The sequence below is a fragment of the Octopus bimaculoides genome, chromosome 24 (assembly GCF_046866305.1).
Source record: "Octopus bimaculoides isolate indiv1 chromosome 24, ASM4686630v1, whole genome shotgun sequence".
Taxonomy (NCBI): Eukaryota; Metazoa; Mollusca; class Cephalopoda; order Octopoda; family Octopodidae; genus Octopus; species Octopus bimaculoides.
Genome location: NC_142951.1, coordinates 985,974 through 1,009,973, shown reverse-complemented (window position 1 = coordinate 1,009,973; position 24,000 = coordinate 985,974). Strand labels below are relative to the sequence as shown.

Below are 24,000 nucleotides of genomic sequence, written 5' to 3'. Positions count from 1 at the left end.
AGGTAATTTAGCCTGTTTCAGCAATTCTGAGCATGGAAAGGGTTTCCAAAAGTCATGGCTGCTGTTTTGTTTTTGGATTTTGTGAGCATTTCCACGAATGTTTCACATATGGAACTCAAAAAGGGTGCCAAAGGTTGTTGTTGGAAAGATGGTGGATAATTTTGTGGGTGTCTACCAAGCCAGTTGCCAGCCTCACCTTATTACACATACTCCCATCCTCCCAATGCTGGACATTAGTATCTCAAGTCCTGGGACTCGTAGGTCCAGTTATCCAGTTTCCATGTAATAAAAGTGAGATCACAACATTCCCCCTGGATAGGATGCCGGTCCATTGCCAGGTGACTCAGTTACAGCTGAGTGGACGGTGCAATGGCAAATGAAAATGTTTCGCTCAAGAACACTGTACACGACCTGATCCAGCATTTGAAACCCTAATCTTATGCCTTCACACTTATTACCCACACGCTAAGAATATTCACCTCTTGTTTATCTCTCTTTTTCAGAAGGAGTTCACCTGTAACACAACCTCTTATCGTGAGCCTGTTTATCTGCGTGGTGGTCAGTATTACTATGGCATTCTTGAAATCAATAAACAGTTCCAAAACCAAACCAATTTTTACTGTAAGGCAAAAGTTACTATAATACCTGGTGAGTTTTGAACTCTTATCTCTCTCTTTCTCTCTGTTTATATGACCGTCTTTGTCAATTCAGCCATCGATACTGATGGCTGTCTGTTTACCTTCCTAAGATTTGAAACTGTTCCCACCAATTTCCAGTTCCTGATTGTGTTAGGGTTAGGGTTAGGGTTAGGGTTAGAACTGAACGCAGAGCGACCAATGTATAACAACAACAACAACAACATCAATAATAATAACAATGGTTTCTGGTTTAGGTTCGATGCCAGTAGTTTTTTGAGGTGGATGGCGGGGGCAGCTGATTTTGTCAACCCCAGTTCTTGACTGGTACCTTTATTTTATCAATCCTAAAATGATGAAAGACAGAGATCCCTTTTGGTGGGATTTGAACTCAGAATGTAAAGAACTGCAATAAATATCACCAAGTATTTCATCTCATGTATTAACAATTTTGCTAGCTCGTCAGTGTATAATAATGATTTCTTTTGACTAAATACAAAGACAAGCTGTATCGGCCCCTTTGCCTTTCCCTTGGATAACAACAGTGGCGTGGAGAGGGGACGCTGGTATTTATGGGCAACTGTCTTCTTCCATAAACCACCTTGCCTGGACATGTACCTCAAAGGGGAACATTCTAGGTGCAATCCCATGGTCATTCATGAGAAAAGGGGGGGTCTTCACCCTTTACTCTAGTATGGCTACAGTATATAAAAGTATTTGTATATATTGTATGGCTATATTATATTACCGTATATAGTATAGCTACAGTTTATAATTGTATATAGTATTACTATAGTATATAATGGTATTTTTATGAGGGGGTACTGAAAAATTCTTGGCTTTAAGGATATCGCAAAAGGCCTTGTTGGAGACCCAACCTTCCGAGTTCTTTTACAGGGCTTAGAAAAACTGAAGGACCATTGCAATAAGTGCATGAATCTGAGAGGGGAATATGTTAGCTAAAATCATAATCAACTCTTGTTCCTATATTTTCTTTTACCCAAAAGCCAGGAACTTTTCAGCCCCACCCCCTCATAGAATGGTTACATTAACTATTGTATATATTATGGCTACAGCATATAAATGTGTATAGTATTTGTATGTATAGAATGACTACATTATATAACTGTCTCTAGTACAAATACCACTGTGTTTGTTTAGTTGATTATCTGTGTCAAGTAGGAGAGAAAACATTTGGGCCAAACACCAAAAAAATACATTATTTTACAAATATTTTCACAAATAATGTTGTCTGCTGACATTGTTTGTGTGTAAATGGTTTATGGATGGGTGGAGTTGTCACTAACCGTAAACTGGGTTTCATATTAAATGATATTGCATTATATCAGTAATATGATGGTGGTTGTGATGATGATGGTGGTTGTGATGATTATGACTGTGTGTGTGTGTATAAGTGTGTCTACACATCCACAGCAGCTTTCAATTATAATAAATTCCAATGTTTTGAATATTTTGTTGTTCATTTTTTCTTCTTTTTGTGGAAGAAGTATTATGATACAAATAGTTGAATCTATGATGTATTCTATGTTAATCCCCTGTACCCCTACCTTCAGGTATTCTACAAAGTAGTCCTACAGTCTTAATTGGATGGTTCAGTGTTCAACCAATTGTATAACTGTGTTTATTCTCATACATCCATGTTCTAAGTTTCTCCACAATTAATTTGCCTTTCTTCTGTTGAAAATATAAATCCAACCAGAAGACAAAATGCAGATTATCACAACTTTATTTCATTATAACCAAAAAATGGGGAAAATATTTCCTGTTTGGTGACAGATTTAATTTAACTAGGACAAGCCTCCTCCTCATCCTCCTCACCATCATCATTTAACATCCGCTTTCCATGCTGGCATGGGTTGGATAGTCTGACAAGAGCTGACCAGCTGACCAGGTGGCTCCATGTCTGTTTTGACATGATATCTACAGCTGAGTGACCTTCTTGATGCCAACCACTCTACAGTGGCACTGGCACAAGTGCTTTCAATGTGGTACTCACAGGACTACATTTGGAAACAGTTAATTAAGTTCAATGAAAAGAGTTAATTAAGTATACACATTTGTGCATAAGTTATACTGTGTGTGTGTGTGTGTGTGTGTGTGTGTGTGTGTGTGTGCATATACATGCAAGTGAGTCTGAAAATGTACATGAAAGAACATATATATGTATGAATATGCAATAGATATGAAGAAATGCAAGTGAGTCTGTAGTGATGTTTGCATATAAATGAACATATTTTTCATTTTTGCTGCCATGTACTTTCAATGAAAGCTCAACTGGGAAGTCCTGTAATAGAGTTCAATGTAGTAACTTATCAGTTGTGATAACTGCTGTCGGTGAAAGGACTTTGGTATTTGCTTTGTCTAATTCATATTTGTTGTTGACTTTGGAACCTGGCTGATTTGGTTTGCTGTTAAGAGATCTGTTGATTGCTGTTGAATTACTGCACAATAACTGCTAATGTCACTGTTACTGATACCATCACTGCAACATTGCTGCTTCTGCTGTTGTTGTGGGCAATAGCAACCACGACTGTCACAAAATAGACAGGTTTATGGATTAGGTAGAAGGAATCAAATCAAATTATGCAATAAATTTAATCTGTGGTTGCAAGTTCACATTGCTAGTATGCCACAAATACAATCTTTTTATCAGGATAAATTCAGTACAGTTCTCTCTAAGGTAAATAAATTAAATACCTGGTAATTATCCATATATCCATCTTTTTCTACCCACTATTCCTGGAAGGCACCTCTTCTATAGAGTCCAATCAGAAGCAACTGTCATTAGACTTTCCAACTGGATTTTCAAATATGGCCAGCTGAAGCTATGGACATAAGCAAACTGTCTTATTCTTGGTCTATCCCTAAGTCTCCTGCCAGTTGGTTTGGCTTGAAGAATCCGTCTTCCAATTCTTACCTGTAACATTCTAATCACATGCCCATAGCACCAGAGCTGTGATCTTCCAACATAGAGACATTCCATCCCAACCCAGAGTAAATTCCTCATCTCCATGCTATGCACTCTGTCTAGTCATGTTTCTCCAGAAATCCTTCAGCTTTTGTGCCTCACTTGTGGTTATGAATGCTGAGTAATGAGTGAAAGAGTTAATTAGTTAATGATTTGTACTAAAATAAAGTCAAAGGAAGTATCTATTTTACCATTTTGTATGTATTTACCCATTCTTATTGTGGAGGGTTGGTTTAACTGCTTCCTTCTCCGACCTTATCCAAGTTGCTGTTCATCCAAAAACGAGCAGGAATGGTGAAAATGGTAAGAATGCAGAGAACCACCCTAAATATACTTTGCTCTCAGTAGGCTGGAGAATAACTTAGGATATTTTACTTTTGGTGTTTAGGGTGATCTGTGGGATCCCTTGATTGGCACATCATGGAGGCTCTCTGTATCAGGAAGCTTATATTATCATCATTTATTATTTGGACACCATGGATGCTTATATTTCATGCCTTCACACATTTTTTAATCATTCAATTTTCTATGTAAGGCCCATCACCACCACCACTTTGTCTTTATAATTGTCCTCCTCATCTATTGCCTTTGTGGAAAATGTAAGAAAATATTATTATTATGATTATTATTATTATTATTATAGATCCTACTACTTCTCTACCCTGGCCCACCACCCTCTTTAATGGAGATAACAGTAAGTAATAACTTTTTTCCCTTTCTAATTAATAACTTCAATGTGTGTGTGTGTGTGTGTGTGTCATTTTGTATTGTATTGTTGATAGTAGACTCAATAAATCACTAAACATTGTTGTTTGATCTTTAGTCCAGTCTCTTTCTATTCTCTATTTAATTCCTAACTCCCAAAATCCTTCGTTTCATTTTCAGACTCCCACCAAACTACAGCCCCAAACACATCAAGCCACACCCTTCTGCTTGCCATTGGAATCGTCATTCCACTTATCCTGTTAATAGCCAGTGCTTTCACCTATCACGTATGGCGCCGGAGCCAACTGCGCATCAATGAAACTCCCAACACAAGCTTCACACTAACTAGAATTCTGCGGCACAGAAGAACTGGTTTGTATTTTGTTATACTATATCCTATTCTAATTGTCAGTTTGAGGAACATACATAGCCGTAGGTAGTTTTTTTGGTGAGGGAATTACAATTAATGAAGTGGACGTATTTTGAGAGAGGGGGGGAGGGAGGAAGGGAAAGAGAATGAGAGAGAGAAAGAGGAGTGAGGGTGACAGAAAGGGAGGGAGAGATGAGCTTTGTAATGTTGGTGTACCATAAATATAGGTGAAGAATATGGCCAAGGATCACATAACCTGTAAGCTTTGTGACCCCTCAAGTTGCAGCTGACCCCTTTTCTGTCCCTTGTCAAAGGAATTTCTCTGTCTCCACATTCTTTACCCATTTTGCACACACACACACACACACACACACACACACACACACACACATTATACAAATCACATCAGAAGCTATTTCCCTGCATACTACCAAGCTCACTCCACACACACACCAAGTACAAAACAGCCTCCAGTCATTTCAAACCAACGATTCTGACAGCATCTCATTAGCTTTAAACACTTATATCCTAGAGCTAACTCCTCCCCTCAACCAACTCTCTCTCTCTTTCTCTTTCTCTCTCTTTCTCTCTCTTTCCACACAGGAATCTGTCTTGGTTTTTGGAAACACATTAGAGTGTCTCCCATTCCCAAAGAAGGGAAAATAAACCCCTCATCTCAGAAGAAGACAGATTAGGTTACACATGTCTTCCTCTGATAAACGACATCGTTGACATTTGCAATCACATTTAATTAACTGCATCTGTAAATGAATTTCAGTTATTTTGAAAACTGTAAAATGGTTGGCACTTTCTAGAGAACCACAAGATATATAATTTCGTTTGAAATTGTACTTTTCTTGAAACCTTTGATTCTAGAGACGGTGTAAAAGTCCACCTTGGTAGTGCTGAATGTGCTGTGTAAAGAGGCTTCTCCAAAAGCTATGTCCCTTGTTGTCCCTTGTTGTCACTACTTCTAGTTTCAGAGTTATCTATTATTTTTCACTTTACAACAAGAAGTAAAATGGTCTTAGATATGGAATAGAATCGATTCATATTATTCTGCTGCTGTGTGATTTTTTTGGTAAATCTTTTGTGTGTTGTATTCCATCCTTGTTTTCATGTCAGAGAAAAATTTGTATGGCAAGACTTGAACCTGCAGTCCAAGTGGACAAAATAGAGTCACTGCCTCTCTTGGGCTGAAAAAAGCATAACTTTCAAAATGTGATGCAATCATAATAATCGTGTGTTGAAGAGAGGTGATCTGCTCTCGTCTGCATTGGTACCATTCTCAAGTTTCTAAGGAACAGACCCATGTATAACCTTTTGTTGATATGCGCAGTGTTTCTCCTCTTCCTCCTCCCCCCACAGCTACCAGAAAACACCAGCAGCTCCCTCTGCCTCACTTACAAAATGCCATTCTTCTTCTCTCTTGCTTAATCTATCTTTCATTGCTTTTGCTGCTTAGCAACTCTTGTCTGAGAGACACTCTGCCACATACAAAGGTTATCTGTTCTGATCTTAGCCTGTTGATATTACTATTTCTGTGGACACATAACTGAGTGGAGTGTAACATACATTCTGTTCTAAGGTTAACCAAACTTTTCAATCAAAAGGACATACAGAGTTGTGGCCCTTGTCTTTCTTGACAAGAATGTTCATTAGTGATAATGATCTCTGTATTCCTTCATGATAATAACCTTTCCATCCATTTACAGTGAATTTTTAATTGATAAATTATTTTTTGTTTCATTATATTAACCCCACCCACACACACACACACTTATGTGTTTTTCATGCAGAAGGAGTCCATGGAAATTTTTCCATGTCATGAAATATAATTAGTTCTCATCAAAGATTTTCTCTATCAGTCTGATAAGAACCATGCCATCCTGGGACCGTATCTCAACTAACTTTGCTCTGTCAACAATTTTATGTTATCGTTCATCAGCGACAGACTTCAGTACTTGCTCAGCTCTGACAATAATAATGTTATGCCAATCACTTCCTTATTCCATTTAACCTTCAATTGAGGAACTTCTATGCTAGAAACAGCAGCCAAATATTCTTCAAATTACATTCTACAAAAATGCTGTCAAGTTATTAACATTTTTTAGTATTAAACCTTCTTGGCATACCTTTGGTTATTACTAGAAACAAATTCCATACTTAAAATTACAAGGAAGGAAGGACACTTTAGTTGAAGTAGTTTTCTTTATTCTGTATCTGAGAAAACAAAGACAGGATTGTCATGGCTAGAATGTATTTATTCATGGGTTTACTTGATCAGAGCTAAAAATTACAACAAACCCAATTATCTAATGAGTAACTTGATCAGAGCTAAAAATTACAACAAACCCAATTATCTAATGAGTAACTGAACCTTTTAAAATGTTAACATAACCTCATACAAATTAACATTTATTTCACATAAATTGACATAAAATAATGTGTATGTTTTGTGTATGTGTATATATATGTTATTTATATATATTTTATATGAATATGCAGGTGTTTATCTCTTTCCTATAGCACACCAGGATATTGGGCGAAGCCAACAGTCAGGCCATCCGCGGGGCCCTATAGGAACTATAGGGGAACTCCATGCCGACCCCTATGATATTCTCACTTGGGAAGGCTTCTTTGGAATATTCTCCAGCATGGATTTCCCCAAACCAGTCGAACTGCCTCCATATCCGGGCTACGATCCTCCTCCTCCGTACGAAACCATAATCTATGATCAAGGGCTTGACCCTGCACTGTTACCACCACCTCCACCAGCACCAGCACCCTCTATTCACCAAATGCGTTATCACTGCACCATGGCATCCCTGTCGACAGACAATGAAGCAGCCCCTTCCCCTAACAATGGGATGGAAACAACTGTATAACAAACACACACACAAACTATATTGGTTTTTTTTCCTTTTTTGTTTTTTTAAAATTCAGAAAATATTCTGCTTCCCCCATCTATATGGCTGTGTCTATAATCCACATTATCATTATTATTATTATTATTATTATTATTATTATTATTATTATTATTATTATAAGATGGTGAGCTGGCAGAATTGTTAGCACAGCAGACAAAGTGCTTACTGCATTTCTTCTGGTTCATTACGTCCTGGTTTCAAATGACACTGAGGTCCACTTTGCCTTTCCTCCTTTCAGGGTCGATAGAATAAAGTACCAGTCAGGTGCTGGCATTGATGTAATCAACTTGCCCCCCACCCACGCAAAACTGCTGGCTTTCTGTTAAAAATTTGAAACAACAACAACAATTATTATTATTATTATTATTATTATTATTATTATTATTATTATTATTATAAGGCCGTGAGCTGGCAGAGCCATTAACATGCCAGGCAAAATGCTTAGCAGCATTTCGGCCGTCCTTACATTCTGGTGTTAACTTTGCCTTTCATTTTTTGGGGTCAATGTAATTGACATACCCCCTCCCCTGAAATTGCTGGCCTTGTGCCAAAATTTGAAATCATCATCATCATCATCATCATCATAATTAAGGTGGTGAGCTGGCAGAATCATTTGCTTGCTGGACGAAATGCTTAGTGGTATTTCACCTCTTGCTATGTTCTGAGTTCAAATTCCACCGAGGTCGACTTTGCCTTTCATCCCTTCGGGGGTCAATAAAATAAGTACCGGTGGAACACTGGGGTTGATGTAATCGACTAGTCCCCTCCCCACCAAATTTCAGGCCTTGTCCCTTCAGTTGAAAGGATTATTATTATTATTATTATTATTATTATTATTGATAGAATGGAAGAATGACAACCTTGGTTAAAATTCTTTGTGGTTTTCAAGTTAGAACTCTTTAGATTTTGAGTTCAAATCCTGCCTAGGCCAACTTTGTTTTTCATCCTTCTGAGGTTGATAAGATAAAGTAGCAGTCAAGGACCAGGGTCAATATAAACGACTGTTCCTTGTCCTAACTTTTGGCCCTCTGTGCTTTTGCTAGAATCATCGTTATTATTATTATTATCATTATTAATAAGGTGGTGAGATGGCAGAATCCTTAGCATGCTGGGAAAATGCTTGGTAAAATTTTATCTGTCTTTATGTTCTGAGTTCAAATACTGCTGAGGTCAACTTTGCCTTTCATCCTTTCAAGGTCAATAAATTAAGTCCCAGTTGAATGCTGGGGGTCGATTTAATTGACTTTGCCAAACTTGCTGGCCTTTTGCCAAAATTTGAAACTATTATTATTATCAATATTCCAGGTAGAAGCTGGGAGAGGGACTAAAAGAGTAGACTGTGGGGCTACATGTCCCAGTTTTTCATTTTCAACTCTTTTAGGGCTGCTGACTTTTTTTCCCTTTCATCCATCATGGGGCAGCAATACTGAAGATGATGCAGTTGATTATCAATGTGCAATCTTGAACAAATGTTTGGTCTCGTATGACTTTGTACACATGTAGGACCCCACACATTCTATGACTTTGTACACATGTAGGACCTCACACATTCTATGACTTTGTACACTTGTAGGACCCCACACATTCTATGATTTCGTACACATGTATGAACTTGTTTCAATGTGGGATTTTGTACCAATATATAACCCTATACAAATGTGTATGACCTTGTGCCAAGGTGCATGACTTTGTATAAATATGCGATATATTTATTGAAGGTAGTGACAGGGCCCAGACAGTGCTGTCCAAACAACTGTCTCTCTCTCTCTCTCTCTCTCTCTCTCTCTCTCTCTTCCGCTCTGAGACATTCTGAGGCGAAATCCCATTCAGAGCAACATTTGGCTTTGCTCCATTGTGGGGTCGGGTCAAGTGGGAGTCGGTTACACAAAAACAAGTACCAGTAACATAGCAATGTCCGTTCACTTGACTGTTCCTCCCCACTACTTTCCTTCAAAATATATACAAAATATTTGTGGGAATGTGCCTCTATTAGAAATTATTATTATTATTATTATTATTATTATTGTTATCATCATTATTCTGATTACTTGAATGAAATCATCATCATCATCGTGGTGGTGGTGGTAGAGTGCCAGGAACAGTAGAGCAACCCACTCCCACCCTCCATCTTCAGTCGGAGTCCAAAATACTGCCGTTGTTGATGTTTTCCTTTCCTTTCCTTGTTTTCGCTTTCGCCTTCCATCCTTCCCAATCAATAAAATAAATAACTGTTAAATACAGGAATCAATTCTGTCAGCGAGACTTCCTCCCTTGCAAATTGCTGGCTTACTGCCAATTGGAGAAATAATAATAATAATAACGATAATGGTAATAACAATTGTTAGCGTTGTGGCTGCAAGTTGGCAGAACAGTTGGTGCAGCAGACCAAACGCTTAGCAGCATTTCTTCCAGCTCTTTACATTCTGAGTTCAAATTCTGCTGAAGTCGACTTTGTCTTTCATTCTTTTGGGGTTGAGCACTGGGGTCAATGTAATTGACTGACTCCCTTCCTGCAAAATTCCAGGCCTTGTGCCCATAGTAGAAAGGACTACTATTATTATTATTAATAATAACAGCTGTTGTAAAGTACAGAAGAGTACAAATACGCAATTGATAAACTGAATCCATGAAGCAGGTTCAATTCCCAGCTGAAGCCATTTCACTGATGTATCACATATTCTTGGGAAAGATCACAATATCCTCTTTACTCTCCACTCCCCGTTACAAATCTGAGGCCTTTTGCCATGTTGTATGAAACCATCATTATTATGACTAGTCTACCATCTCATCTTCAGGCTGCTACTTAATAATAATAATAATAATACCTTGTGGTATTTGTTCCATCTTTTTACATTCTGAGTTCAAATCTCACCAAGGTCCACTTTGCTTCTCACCCTTTCAGGGTTGATAAAATAAAGTACCAGTCAAGTACTGGGGTTTATAATATCAACCGATCCCACTACCATTGAAAGTAGTGGCCACATGCCCAAACCAGAAACTTGTTGTTATTATTATTATTATTGAAAAGGCGGGTGAGCTGGCAGAATCGTTAGCACACTGAAATGCTTAGTGGCATTTCACCCGTCTTTATGTTTTGAGTTCAAATTCTGCTGGGGTCAACTTTGCCTTTCATCCTTTCGGGGTCAACAAGTACCAGTCAAGCACTGGGGTTGATATGATCGACTTGCCCCTTACCCACCAAATTTCAGGCCTTGTGCCTATAGAAGAAATTATTATTATTATTATTATTATTATTATTATTATTGATAATAGCAAATGAAACTTCTTCCATCATCTAGTAATATCTATTGGAAAAGGCTTGAAGACCACAACTCCTCATCACCTCTTTCCTAAGGCCACATATCTTATCAAGAAATCATCATCATCATCGTCATCACTGCCATCATTGTTATCACTACCACTTCCGTCATCATCATCATCATCATCGTAATCATCATCAAAAGAATTTATTATTATTAATTAAAACAAAAAAAGAAAAAAAAGTGTTGTGCCTGCTGAATTCTATTTCAAGAAAGGAATGGTGAATATATTCCAGAGAAACAAAAGCCGAAATTGACTTTAATAATCTCTTTTGAAAAACAAAATAAAAAAAAAACGAAATAATTTCAGTGATTCTTGAACTAATAATAAAAAGCTTTAAGAACAAAATAAACAAAAAACAGCAACAGAACTTTGAGAAGAAATAACAGACTTCCAGGAAACATTTGTGACATTAAAACTGAAAATAATATCAACAACACATAAAAAAAATAATAAAACTTTGTCTTTTTATTTTTGTTTCCGACCAATTGTTTTTCTCTTACATTTGCTAATTATGTTTCTTTTTAAGATTAGTTTGGCATTTTCTCTCAGTCTTTATGTTCTGAGTTCAAATTCCATTGAGGTCATCTTTTGGGAGTCAAAATAAGAACCAGTTGAGTTCTGGAGGCGTCAATGTAATCGACTTATGCCCGCCTCCGAAATTGCTGGCCTTGTGTCAAAATTTGAAACCAATATTATGAGACAGTGTGGCAGACTGGCAATAAAGGCAGAATTGTCAGTAATGCTGGACAACTTGCTTAGCTGTGGTTCCCCAAAATCGGTTGGCAACCGTGATGCCCCCTTGTGATGTTTAATTTTTGTTTTTCAAAATTTGGTTAATGTTTACAATTTTACCCGGAAACGAAAAAAAATAAATAGTGCAACGGAAGTAAAGGAAAAATGTATAGGAAACGAATATGAAAAAAACAAAAAAAATACGTGTAAACCTTTTTTTTTTTTACTTGTTCTACTCATTTTACGTATTTAATGAATCAGAATAACAACAGATTTCTGCGGCCCCGATTTTGGATGATGATAAATAACTTTCAGAAAAATGAATGATGTTTAAGGAAATTGTCTACAAATATGTGTTACATCATGTCAATTCCGAATATACAAAATTTGGGCGGGGGGGTGTGTTTAGGAGGGGTTATGGTGGAGTCAAGAAAATGGATATTTTTTAATGAAATTCTATCCATAAATTTCTACCACACACACACACACGATTGTGACTACGATTGGAGCTGTGAAAAACGAAATGTGTTGTCTCTAAAGTGTCAAAAATTTGATAAAATTGTCCAATAGGTCGTCTGTATTTGTTTTATTTTTGTCCGGTTTGTGCATCCATAGATCTCTACGACACACACACGCACACTCGATTACTTTATCCACTTTAGAGACATCAGATCTTATGTTTAACAAACGAGGTACGACCAGTATATGTTGTCGCTAAAGTGTCAAAACTTTAATAAAAATATATAGAAGGGATGTAAAGAATTTTTTTTTTTTTTAATAAGTCATTCTCGAATTGCGCCCCACGTTGGGAATCACAGCTCTAGATGTGGGTCAGATGGAATTCATCAAGAACAAATTTTCTATCGATATAAATGAATTAAAATAAATTCAACTATTCACCTACAGATAAAGAAACACACACACAGAATATGTAGAATAAAAGTAAATTTTCATGGAGCCAAAGCCTCCAATACCACCAAATGGGTTTGGTGCGAAATCAGTGACAATGTTAAATGACTCAATAAACAGAAATGGTTGTGGAGTGCAGTTTTATTAAATAACACCTGGGAAAAAAATCTGAATTACCTTTCTGTTTTTATTATCAGATTTTGGTAACAAATTTGTGGCACTAACACTCATGAAATAGTGAGCTTCAGCTGAATTCTAATCAAAATTTCAGATTCTACCATATGTGAACCATATTTTTAAAAAACAACAAATATATATATATATATATATATACACACACATATATATATATACATGTATAATAAGTTTGTTGGACAGCTGTAGACAGCATGTTTAGTTGTACAGCGTCTGTATTTCTGTGCATGTCATTTTAGCTATGCATGAGTACTTATGTATATGTTTATCATGTGTATATTTAGTATGTACACTTAATATATCTTAAAGACAATATATACAGTTTAACTTAGATGTTTGTGCATAATTGAACAGTTTATAATTAGTTAAATGTATGTGTGTGTGTATATATATATATGTATATATGCATGTGTTGGTGTATCTGTGTTTGTTCCCCCACCATCGCTTGACAACCGATGCTGGTGTGTTTACGTCCCCGTAACTTAGCGGTTCAGCAAAAGACCGATAGAATAAGTACTAGGCTTATAAAGAATAAGTCCTGGGGTCGATTTGCTCGACTAAAGGTGGTGCTGCAGCATGGCCGCAGTCAAATGACTGAAACAAGTAAAAGAGTGTATGTATATGTATATGTTTTAACTTATAAAATTATCACTGTGCTTAATTGCTTGCAATGTTTACATCACACTGCAGTCAACCATAGGTGTTCTTATTCCTGGATGACTTCTATCCAGAACTGGACTTGGTGTAGACATCCCGGAATAACACATCTAATGACAATTAGGGATTAAAGTGATCAAAAGTGCAGAGTAACGGCAAATATTTTTATATTAAATTTTAATATTGATATAAATATCAATATAAATGTAAATATTCATTTCAAATTTTGCCATAAGGCCAGCAATTTTGCAGGAAAGGAGTAAGTCAATTACATTGACACCAGTGCATAACTGGTACTTATTTTATCAACCACAAAAGGATGAAAGGCAAAGTCAACCCCGGCAGCATTTGAACTCAGGACTTGAAGTCAGATGAAACGCCACGAAGCATTTTGCCTGGCACGTTAATGATTCTTGCCTGCTTGATGGCTCATGAATGAATATCAATATTATTAATATTATATATTAAATGTAAATATTTTAAATATACACTCTGGAAAGGAGTCAATCCATCTTAATTGTATTCGTAACGATTCATCTCAGAACTATAGACATAAAATAAAGATGTATGCAATAATTTTTACTTCATTCCTGCCTGCATACTCTTCGTCTGGACAATTTCCCTTGCTATTTTCGAAATGTTCTTCGAGGTTGTGAAAGTGGGGGCTTGCTTTCTATGATTTCAGGCTCTCCCTGAGAATTACAAGAAGAATAAAAACACAAAGAAACAGTGAATGTTAAAAGGGAAGCATAAATGTATGTTTAATAGTTTAGTCATTAACATAATTAATAGGCTACATTGATGGAGATTTTATCGTTAAATATACTTATCAATGGATGAATGGTTCTATTGATCTGTGGAGAAAATGGTTTGTAATAGATTTAACAAGAATGCATCCACTCCAAGTAATATAAATATCGATGTAGATGGTAATATAATATTGATGCAGGTGAGTACTTCTCATATTGGGTGGTACCACCCCTGGGTTGGTGGGAGTTCAGTAGAAAATTTTATACAGGCACAAGAACAAAAGGAGATTCAAAGGGTCGTGGGGGGACTATAGATGCATCTGTACAGTGTGTTTTAGTCTTTTTCTCGAATTTAAAAATTAACTTCATATATATATATATATATATATATATATATATATATAAAAATGTAATACTATGATAAACTGGTTGTGAGTTGCAATCACAACAATGTCAATAACCTCAGCATTAACAATGATAAAAAAAAACCAGTGAAATCTGAATAAGCAAATAAACAAAACTGAAAGAAATAAATCTGAAGTTTTCAGTACTCAGTAACCCAAGTAAATTTACTTTATCAAGGCACATGTCTAATTATTTAATAATTAACTCTGGATGAGTTGATTCTGGCATGAATTCCACTAAAAAAAAACCCTGACAGACGAAATTAAATACCATAGGGTGTTTAGTCCATCTCCCAGCAATTCTGGTCATTTCAGAGCCTGGCTAATTGTAAAGAATATTAAATACTTACATGGTTGAAAGCGAGTGGTGATGCAAGCTTTTGTTGTTTCTTAGCTGGAGCACAACTGTTTGGACACGAAGACAACCATTTCACCTTTTTTTCTTGGGGCTGGTTTAGTGATGGCTTCGCTGTGCTCCCCTCGTCCATACCACTCTGTGCTGGTTGCGCAGATGTTGACACTAATGAGTTTGAGAAATTTATCCCGTGTTTACTGCCAGCTGGAGCAACTCTTTTCCCAGTTGTAGGGACAGAAGGAGCTGGGAGTTTCTGGAGATGCTTCTCTCTGACAAACTTCGTGTCCGGAAATTTATTGTCTGCTGATTGAAGTATCCTTTCTCCTCTTTGAGAAGTGGGACCAAACCGTGAATATGCATCACTGTTCACAACTGCCTGCTGTGGATTGTAGTTCTCAGAATGGTCAGGTCTTGGACTAAAGACAGAAAAGAAGCTGATGTCAAGAATATTTAATCCCTGATAACTCTGTTAATATTTCTGAAATGTATGGATGTGTGTATGTATGGATGTGTGTATGTATGTATGTGTATGCATGCATGCATGTATGTAGGTATGTACGTACGTTATTTCGTTCGTTCATTCGTACATACGTACGTATATACGTTCGTACGTTTGGACGTACGTGCGTACGTACGTACTTACGTACGTGCGTACGTACGTACGTACATTCGACCGTCGATCGTTCGTTCCTTTTTCGTGCATTCGTACGTACGTACCTACGTACGTTCTTTCGTTCTTTCGTTCGTTAATAGCTTCGTTCATTCGTACGTACTTACGTACGTTCGTTCGTGCGTACTTACGTTCGTTCTAAATTACCTACATTCGTACGTACGCTCGTTCGTTCGGTCGGTCAGTCGTACGTACCTATGTACGTACGTTCGTTCGTTCTTTCGTTCGTTCGTTCGTTCGTTCGTCCGTTTGTGCGTACGTTCGATCGTTCGTTCCTTCTTTCGTGCATTCGTACGTACGTACGTACGTTCGTTCGTACATACGTACGTATGTACATACGTTCGTTCTTTCGTTCGTTCATTCGTTCGTACGTACATTCGTTCGTACGTACGTTCTTTTGTTCGTTCGTTCCTTCGATCGTCCTTTCGTACGTACGTATGTACGCACGTGCGTTCGTTCTTTCGTTCGTTCGTTTGTTCTTACGTACGTACTTACGTTCGTTCGTTCATTAGTTCGTTCCTTCGTGCTTACGTACCTTCGTTCGTTCGTTCGTTCGTACGAACGTGCGTTCCTACATTCGATCTTGCGTTCATTCGTTCGTTCGATCGTACATAAGTAATTACGTACGTAAGTTCTTTCGTTCGTTCGTGCTTACGTACCTTCGTTCGTTCGTGCTTACGTACCTTCGTTCGCTCGTTTGTTCGTTCGTTCGTACGAACTTGCGTTCCTACGTTCGTTTCTTTCTTCGTACGTACGTACGTTCGTTCGTTTCTTCGTTCGTACGTACGGACGTTCGTTCGTTATATCCTTCGTTCGTATGTAAGTACGATCGTTCGTTCGTACTTAATTACGTACGTTCTTTCTTTCGTTCGTTCCTTCGATCGTTCGGGCGTTGGTTCGTTCGTACCTACGATCTTCGTACGAACTTACGTACGTTCGTTATTTCGTGCGTTCCTACTTCCGTTCGTTCGTTCGTTCGCATTTACGTACGAACATTCGAACTTCGTTCGTGAGATCGTTCGTTCGTTCGGTCCTTCGTTCGTTCGTTCGTTCGTATGTACGTACCTACGTGCGATCGTTCGTTCCTATGTACGTCCGTTCCTTCGATCGTTCGTTCGTTCGATCTTTCGTACGTACTTACGTACGTTCGTTATTTCGTACGTTCCTACGCACGTTCATTCGTTCGCGTTTACGTAAGTAACTTCGAACTTTCGTTCGTACGTACGTACGTTCGTTCGTTCCTTCTTACGTTTGTACGTGTGTACGTTCGTTTCTTCATTCGTTCCTTCTTTCGTGCATTCGTACGTACGAACGCACGTTCGTTCCTTCTTTTATTCGTACGTACGTACGTACTTTCCAACGATCGTTCGTTCGTTCATGCGTACCTACTTACGAACTTACATACGTACGTACGTTCGTTCGTTCTTTCGTGGATTCGTACGTACGTACGTTCATTCGTTAGTTCGTTCGTTCGTTCGTACTTACGTACCTTCGTTCGTTCGATCTTTCGTTCTTTCGTTCGTACGTACTTACGTACGTTTGTTCGTTCATTCGGTCGGGGTTTCGTTCATTACGTACGTACGTTCGTTCGTTCGTTCGTTCGATCGATCGTACATACGTAATTCCGGACGTACGTTCTTTCTTTCATTCGTTCGTTCGTTTGTACGTACGAACATACGTTCAGTTGTTCGTTCGTTCGTTCGTACATACGTACGTATGTACGTAGGTTCATTCGTTAGTTCGTTCGTTCTTAAGTACGTACGAACGTACGTTCGTTCTTTCGTTCGTTCGTGGGTTCGTTCATTCGTACGTACGTTCGTTCTTTCGTTCGTACGTATGTTCGTTCGTGCGTACGTACGTTCGTTCGTTTGGTCGGTCATTCGTACGTACGTATGTACGTACGTTCTTTCGTTCGTTCATTCGTTCGTTCGTCCGTTCGTATGTACGTGCGAACGTGCGTACGTTCGTTCGTTCCTTCGTTTTTTCATTCGTATGTACGTACGGTCGTTCTTTCGTTCGATCGTTCGTTCGTACGTACATACGTTCGTTCTTTCGTTCGTACGTACGTTCTTTTGTTCGTTCCTTCCTTCGATCGTCCTTTCGTACGTACGTATGTACGCACGTGCGTTCGTTCGTTCGGTCGTTCGTTCGTTCGTTCGTTCGTACGAACGTGCGTTCCTACATTCGATCTTGCGTTCATTCGTTCGATCGTTCGTTCGTTCGATCGTACGTAAGTAATTACATACGTAAGTTCTTTCGTTCGTTCGTGCATACGTACCTTCGTTCGCTCGTTTGTTCGTTCGTTCGTACGAACTTGCGTTCCTACGTTCGTTTGTTTGTTCGTACGTACGTACGTTCGTTCGTTTCTTCGTTCGTACGTATGTACGTACGGACGTTCGTTCGTTATATCCTTCATTCGTATGTAAGTACGATCGTTCGTTCGTACTTAATTACGTACGTTCTTTCTTTCGTTCCTTCCTTCGATCGTTCGGGCGTTGGTTCGTTCGTACGTACGTACGTTCGATCTTCGTACGTACTTACGTACGTTCGTCATTTCGTGCGTTCCTACTTCCGTTCGTTCGTTCGCATTTACGTACGTACATTCGAACTTCGTTCGCATTTACGTACGAACATTCGAACTTCGTTCGTGAGATCGTTCGTTCGTCCGGTCGTTCGTTCGTTCATGCGTACCTACTTACGAACTTACATACGTACGTACGTTCGTTCGTTCTTTCGTGGATTCGTACGTACGTACGTACGTTCGTTCGTTAGTTCGTTAGTTCGTTCGTTCGTTCGTACTTACGTACCTTCGTTCGTTCGATCTTTCGTTCTTTCGTTAGTACGTACTTACGTACGTTTGTTCGTTCATTCGGTCGTGGTTTCGTTCATTACGTACGTACGTTCGTTCGTTCGTTCGATCGATCGTACATACGTAATTGCGTACGTACGTTCTTTCTTTCATTCGTTCGTTCGTACGTGCGAACATACGTTCAGTTGTTCGTTCTTTCGGTCGTTCGTACGTACGTATGTAAGTATGTTCGTTCTTTCGTTCATACTTAACTAGATACGTACGTATATACGTTCGTTCGTTTGGATGTACTTACTAACGTACGTTCGGTCGTTCGTTCAGTCGTTCGTACGTTCGTGTGTACGTACGTTCGTGTGTACGTACGTTCATTCTTTCGTTCGTTAATTCGTTCGTATATACGTTCGTTCGTGCATTCGTACGTACGTACATACGTTCGTACATACGTACGTATGTACGTAGGTTCATTCGTTAGTTCGTTCGTTCTTAAGTACGTACGAACGTACGTTCGTTCTTTCGTTCGTTCGTGGGTTCGTTCATTCGTACGTACGTTCGTTCTTTCGTTCGTACGTATGTTCGTTCGTGCGTACGTACGTTCGTTCGTTCGGTCGGTCATTCGTACGTACGTATGTACGTACGTTCTTTCGTTCGTTCATTCGTTCGTTCGTCCGTTCGTATGTACGCGCGAACGAGCGTACGTTCGTTCGTTCCTTCGTTCTTTCATTCGTATGTACGTACGTTCGTTCTTTCGTTCGTTCGTGGGTTCGTTCATTCGTTCGTACGTACGTACGTTCGTACGTACGTTCTTTCGTTCGATCGTTCGTTCGTACGTACATACGTTCGTTCTTTCGTTCGTACGTACGTTCTTTTGTTCGTTCCTTCCTTCGATCGTCCTTTCGTACGTACGAATGTACGCACGTGCGTTCGTTCTTTCGTTCGTTCGTTTGTTCTTACGTACGTACTTACGTTCGTTCATTCGTTAGTTCGTTCGTTCGTGCTTACGTACCTTCGTTCGGTCGTTCGTTCGTTCGTTCGTACGAACGTGCGTTCCTACATTCGATCTTGCCTTCATTCGTTCGATCGTTCGTTCGATCGATCGTACATAAGTAATTACGTACGTAAGTTCTTTCGTTCGTTCGTGCTTACGTACCTTCGTTCGGTCGTTTGTTCGTTCGTTCGTACGAACTTGCGTTCCTACGTTCGTTTGTTTGTTCGTACGTAAGTACGTTCGATCTTCGTACGTACTTACGTATGTTCGTTATTTCGTGCGTTCCTACTTCCGTTCGTTCGTTCGTTCGCATTTACGTACGTACATTCGAAATTCGTTCGCATTTACGTACGAACATTCGAACTTCGATCGTGAGATCGTTCGTTCGTTCGGTCGTTCGTTCGTTCGTTCGTTCGTATGTACGTACCTACGTGCGATCGTTCGTTCGTATGTACGTCCGTTCCTTCGATCGTTCGTTCGTTCGATCTTTCGTACGTACTTACGTACGTTCGTTATATCGTACGTTCCTACGCACGTTCATTCGTTCGCGTTTACGTAAGTAACTTCGAACTTTCGTTCGTACGTACGTACGTTCGTTCGTTCCTTCTTACGTTTGCACGTGCGTACGTTCGTTTCTTCATTCGTTCCTTCTTTCGTGCATTCGTACGTACGAACACACGTTCGTTCGCTAGTTCGTTCGTTCCTTCTTTTATTCGTACGTACGTACGTACTTTCCAACGATCGTTCGTTCGTTCATGCGTACCTACTTACGAACTTACATACGTACGTACGTTCGTTCTTTCGTGGATTCGTACGTACTTACGTACGTTCGTTCGTTAGTTCGTTAGTTCGTTCGTTCGTTCGTACTTACGTACCTTCGTTCGTACTTACGTACCTTCGTTCGTACGATCTTTCGTTCTTTCGTTCGTACGTACTTACATACGTTTGTTCGTTCATTCGGTCGTGGTTTCGTTCATTACGTACGTACGTTCATTCGTTCGATCGATCGTACATACGTAATTCCGTACGTACGTTCTTTCTTTCATTCGTTCGTTCGTTCGTACGTACGAACATACGTTCAGTTGTTCGATCGTTCTTTCGGTCGTTCGTACGTACGTATGTAAGTATGTTCGTTCTTTCGTTCATACTTAACTACATACGTATATACGTACGTATATACGTTCGTTCGTTTGGACGTACTTACTAGCGTACGTTCGTTCGTTCGTACGTTCGTGTGTACGTACGTTCATTCGTTCGTATATACGTTCGTTCGTGCATTCGTACGTACGTACATACGTTCCTTCGTTCGTACATACGTACGTATGTACGTAGGTTCATTCGTTAGTTCGTTCGTTCTTAAGTACGTACGAACGTACCTTCGTTCTTTCGTTCGTTCGTTCTTTCGTTCGTTCGTGGGTTCGTTCATTCGTACGTACGTTCGTTCTTTCGTTCGTACGTATGATCGTTCGTGCGTACGTACGTTCGTTCGTTCGGTCGGTCATTCGTACGTACGTATCTACGTACGTTCTTTCGTTCGTTCATTCGTTCGTTCGTCCGTTCGTATGTACGTGCGAACGTGCGTACGTTCGTTCGTTCCTTCGTTCTTTCATTCGTATGTACGTTCGTTCGCTCGTTTGTTCGTTCGTTCGTACGAACTTGCGTTCCTACGTTCGTTTGGTTGTTCGTACGTACGTACGTTCGTTCGTTTCTTCGTTCGTACATATGTACGTACGGACGTTCGTTCGTTAAATCCTTCGTTCGTATGTAAGTACGATCGTTCGTTCGTACTTAATTACGTACGTACTTTCTTTCGTTTGTTCCTTCGATCGTTCGGGCGTTGGTTCGTTCGTACCTACGATCGTTCGTTCGTACGTACGTACGTTCGATCTTCGTACGTGCTTACGTACGTTCGTTATTTCGTGCGTTCCTACTTCCGTTCGTTCGTTCGTTCGCATTTACGTACGTACATTCGAATTTCGGTCGCATTTACGTACGAACATTCGAACTTCGTTCGTGAGAACGTTCGTTCGTTCGGTCGTTCGTTCGTTCGTTCGTTCATTCGTATGTACGTACCTACGTGTGATCGTTCGTTCGTATGTCCGTCCGTCCCTTCGAACGTTCGTTCGTTCGATCTTTCGTACGTACTTACGTACGTTCGTTATTTCGTACGTTCCTACGCACGTTCATTCGTTCGCGTTTACGTGAGTAACTTCGAACTTTTGTTCGTACGTACGTACGTTCGTTCGTTCCTTCTTACGTTTGTACGTGCGTACGTTCGTTTCTTCATTCGTTCCTTCTTTCGTGCATTCGTACGTACGAACGCACGTTCGTTCGTTCCTTCTTTTATTTGTACGTACGTACTTTCCAACGATCGTTCGTTTGTTCATGCGTACCTACTTACGAACTTACATAGTACGTACGTTCGTTCGTTCTTTCGTGGATTCGTACGTACGTACGTACGTTCGTTCGTTAGTTCGTTCGTTCGTTCGTACTTACGTACCTTCGTTCGTTCGATCTTTCGTTCTTTCGTTCGTACGTACTTACGTACGTTTGTTCGTTCATTCGGTCGTGGTTTCGTTCATTACGTACGTACGTTCGTTCGTTCGTTCGATCGATCGTACATACGTAATTCCGTACGAACGTTCTTTCTTTCATTCGTTCGTTCGTTCGTACGTACGAACATACGTTCAGTTGTTCGTTCGTTCTTTCGGTCGTTCGTACGTACGTATGTAAGTATGTTCGTTCTTTCGTTCATACTTAACTACATACGTACGTATATACGTTCGTTCGTTTGGACGTACTTACTAACGTACGTTCGGTCGTTCGTACGTTCGTGTGTACGTACGTTCATTCGTTCGTATATACGTTCGTTCGTGCATTCGTACGTACGTACATACGTTCGTTCGTTCGTACATACGTACGTATGTACGTAGGTTCATTCGTTAGTTCGTTCGTTCTTAAGTACGTACGAACGTACGTTCGTTCTTTCGTTCGGTCGTTCTTTCGTTCGTTCGTGGGTTCGTTCATTCGTACGTACGTTCGTTCTTTCGTTCGTACGTATGTTCGTTCGTGCGTACGTACGTTCGTTCGTTCGTCCGTTCGTTCCGTCGGTCATTCGTACGTACGTATGTACGTACGTTCTTTCGTTCGTTCATTCGTTCGTTCGTCCGTTCGTATGTACGTGCGAACGTGCGTACGTTCGTTCATTCCTTCGTTCTTTCATTCGTATGTACGTACGTTCGTTCTTTCGTTCGTTCGTTCGTTCGTACGTACGTAAGTTCGTACGTACGTTCTTTCGTTCGATCGTTCGTTCGTACGTACATACGTTCGTTCTTTCGTTCGTACGTACGTTCTTTTGTTCGTTCGTTCCTTCGATCGTCCTTTCGTACGTACGTATGTACGCACGTGCGTTCGTTTGTTCTTACGTACGTACTTACGTTCGTTCGTTCGTTCGTGCTTACGTACCTTCGTTCGGTCGTTCGTTCGTTCGATCGTACATATGTAATTACGTACGTAAGTTCTTTCGTTCGTTCGTGCTTACGTACCTTCGTTCGCTCGTTTGTTCGTTCGTTCGTACGAACTTGCGTTCCTACGTTCGTTTGTTTGTTCGTACGTACGTACGTACTTACGTACGTTCGTTATTTCGTGCGTTCCTACTTCCGGTCGTTCGAACTTCGTTCGTTCGTATGTACGTCCGTTCCTTCGATCGTTCGTTCGTTCGATCTTTTATACGTACTTACGTACGTTCGTTATTTCGTACGTTCCTACGCACGTTCATTCGTTCGCGTTTACGTAAGTAACTTCGAACTTTCGTTCGTACGTACGTACGTTCGTTCGTTCCTTCTTACGTTTGTACGTGCGTACGTTCGTTTCTTCATTCGTTCCTTCTTTCGTGCATTCGTACGTACGAACGCACGTTCGTTCGCTAGTTCGTTCGTTCCTTCTTTTATTCGTACGTACGTACGTACTTTCCAACGATCGTTCGTTCGTTCATGCGTACCTACTTACGCACTTACATACGTACGTACGTTCGTTCGTTCTTTCGTGGATTCGTACGTACGTTCATTCGTTAGTTCGTTCGTTCGTTCGTACTTACGTACCTTCGTTCGTTCGATCTTTCGTTCGTACGTACTTACGTACGTTTATTCGTTCATTCGGTCGTGGTTTCGTACGTACGTTCTTTCCTTCATTCGTTCGTTCGTTCGTACGTACGAACATACGTTCAGTTGTTCGTTCGTTCGTACATACTTACGTATGTACGTAGCTTCATTCGTTAGTACGTTCGTTCTTTCGTTCGTGGGTTTGTTCATTCGTACGTACGTTCGTTCTTTCGTTCGTACGTATGTTCGTTCGTGCGTACATACGTTCGTTCGTTCGTTCGTTCGTTCGTTCGGTCGGTCATTCGTACGTACGTATGTACGTACGTTCTTTCGTTCTTTCGTCCGTACGTATGTACGTGCGAACGTGCGTACGTTCGTTCGTACTTAATTACGTACGTTCTTTCTTTCGTTCGTTCGTTATTTCGTGCATTCCTACTTCCGTTCGATCGATCGTTCGTTCGATCGTACATAAGTAATTACGT

At 39.7% G+C, this 24,000-nt stretch overlaps 2 protein-coding genes across 11 annotated transcripts in view; one reads left to right on the top strand and one right to left on the bottom strand.

Moving 5' to 3' along the window:
• The window catches only part of LOC106876041 (uncharacterized), an 18,945-nt gene extending 7,524 nt beyond the window's left edge, over positions 1-11,421 (top strand). For 6 of the 7 annotated variants that reach the window (XM_089341387.1, XM_089341388.1, XM_089341391.1 and 3 more), the window contains 4 exons: positions 504-648; positions 4,268-4,318; positions 4,510-4,701; positions 7,208-11,421. In XM_089341387.1, coding sequence (XP_089197513.1) covers positions 504-648; positions 4,268-4,318; positions 4,510-4,701; positions 7,208-7,587 — 768 coding nt within the window. In that variant the 3' untranslated portion in view covers positions 7,588-11,421. The remainder of the gene's footprint in view (positions 1-503; positions 649-4,267; positions 4,319-4,509; positions 4,702-7,207) is intronic. The other variant, XM_089341392.1, reaches the window with a different exon arrangement.
• LOC106871370 (uncharacterized) overlaps positions 11,396-24,000 on the bottom strand; it is a 121,934-nt gene continuing 109,329 nt past the window's right edge. For 3 of the 4 annotated variants that reach the window (XM_052976725.2, XM_052976727.2, XM_089341385.1), the window contains 2 exons: positions 14,950-15,370; positions 11,396-14,138 (listed from right to left, as the gene is read on the bottom strand). In XM_052976725.2, coding sequence (XP_052832685.2) covers positions 14,073-14,138; positions 14,950-15,370 — 487 coding nt within the window. In that variant the 3' untranslated portion in view covers positions 11,396-14,072. The remainder of the gene's footprint in view (positions 14,139-14,949; positions 15,371-24,000) is intronic. The other variant, XM_052976728.2, reaches the window with a different exon arrangement.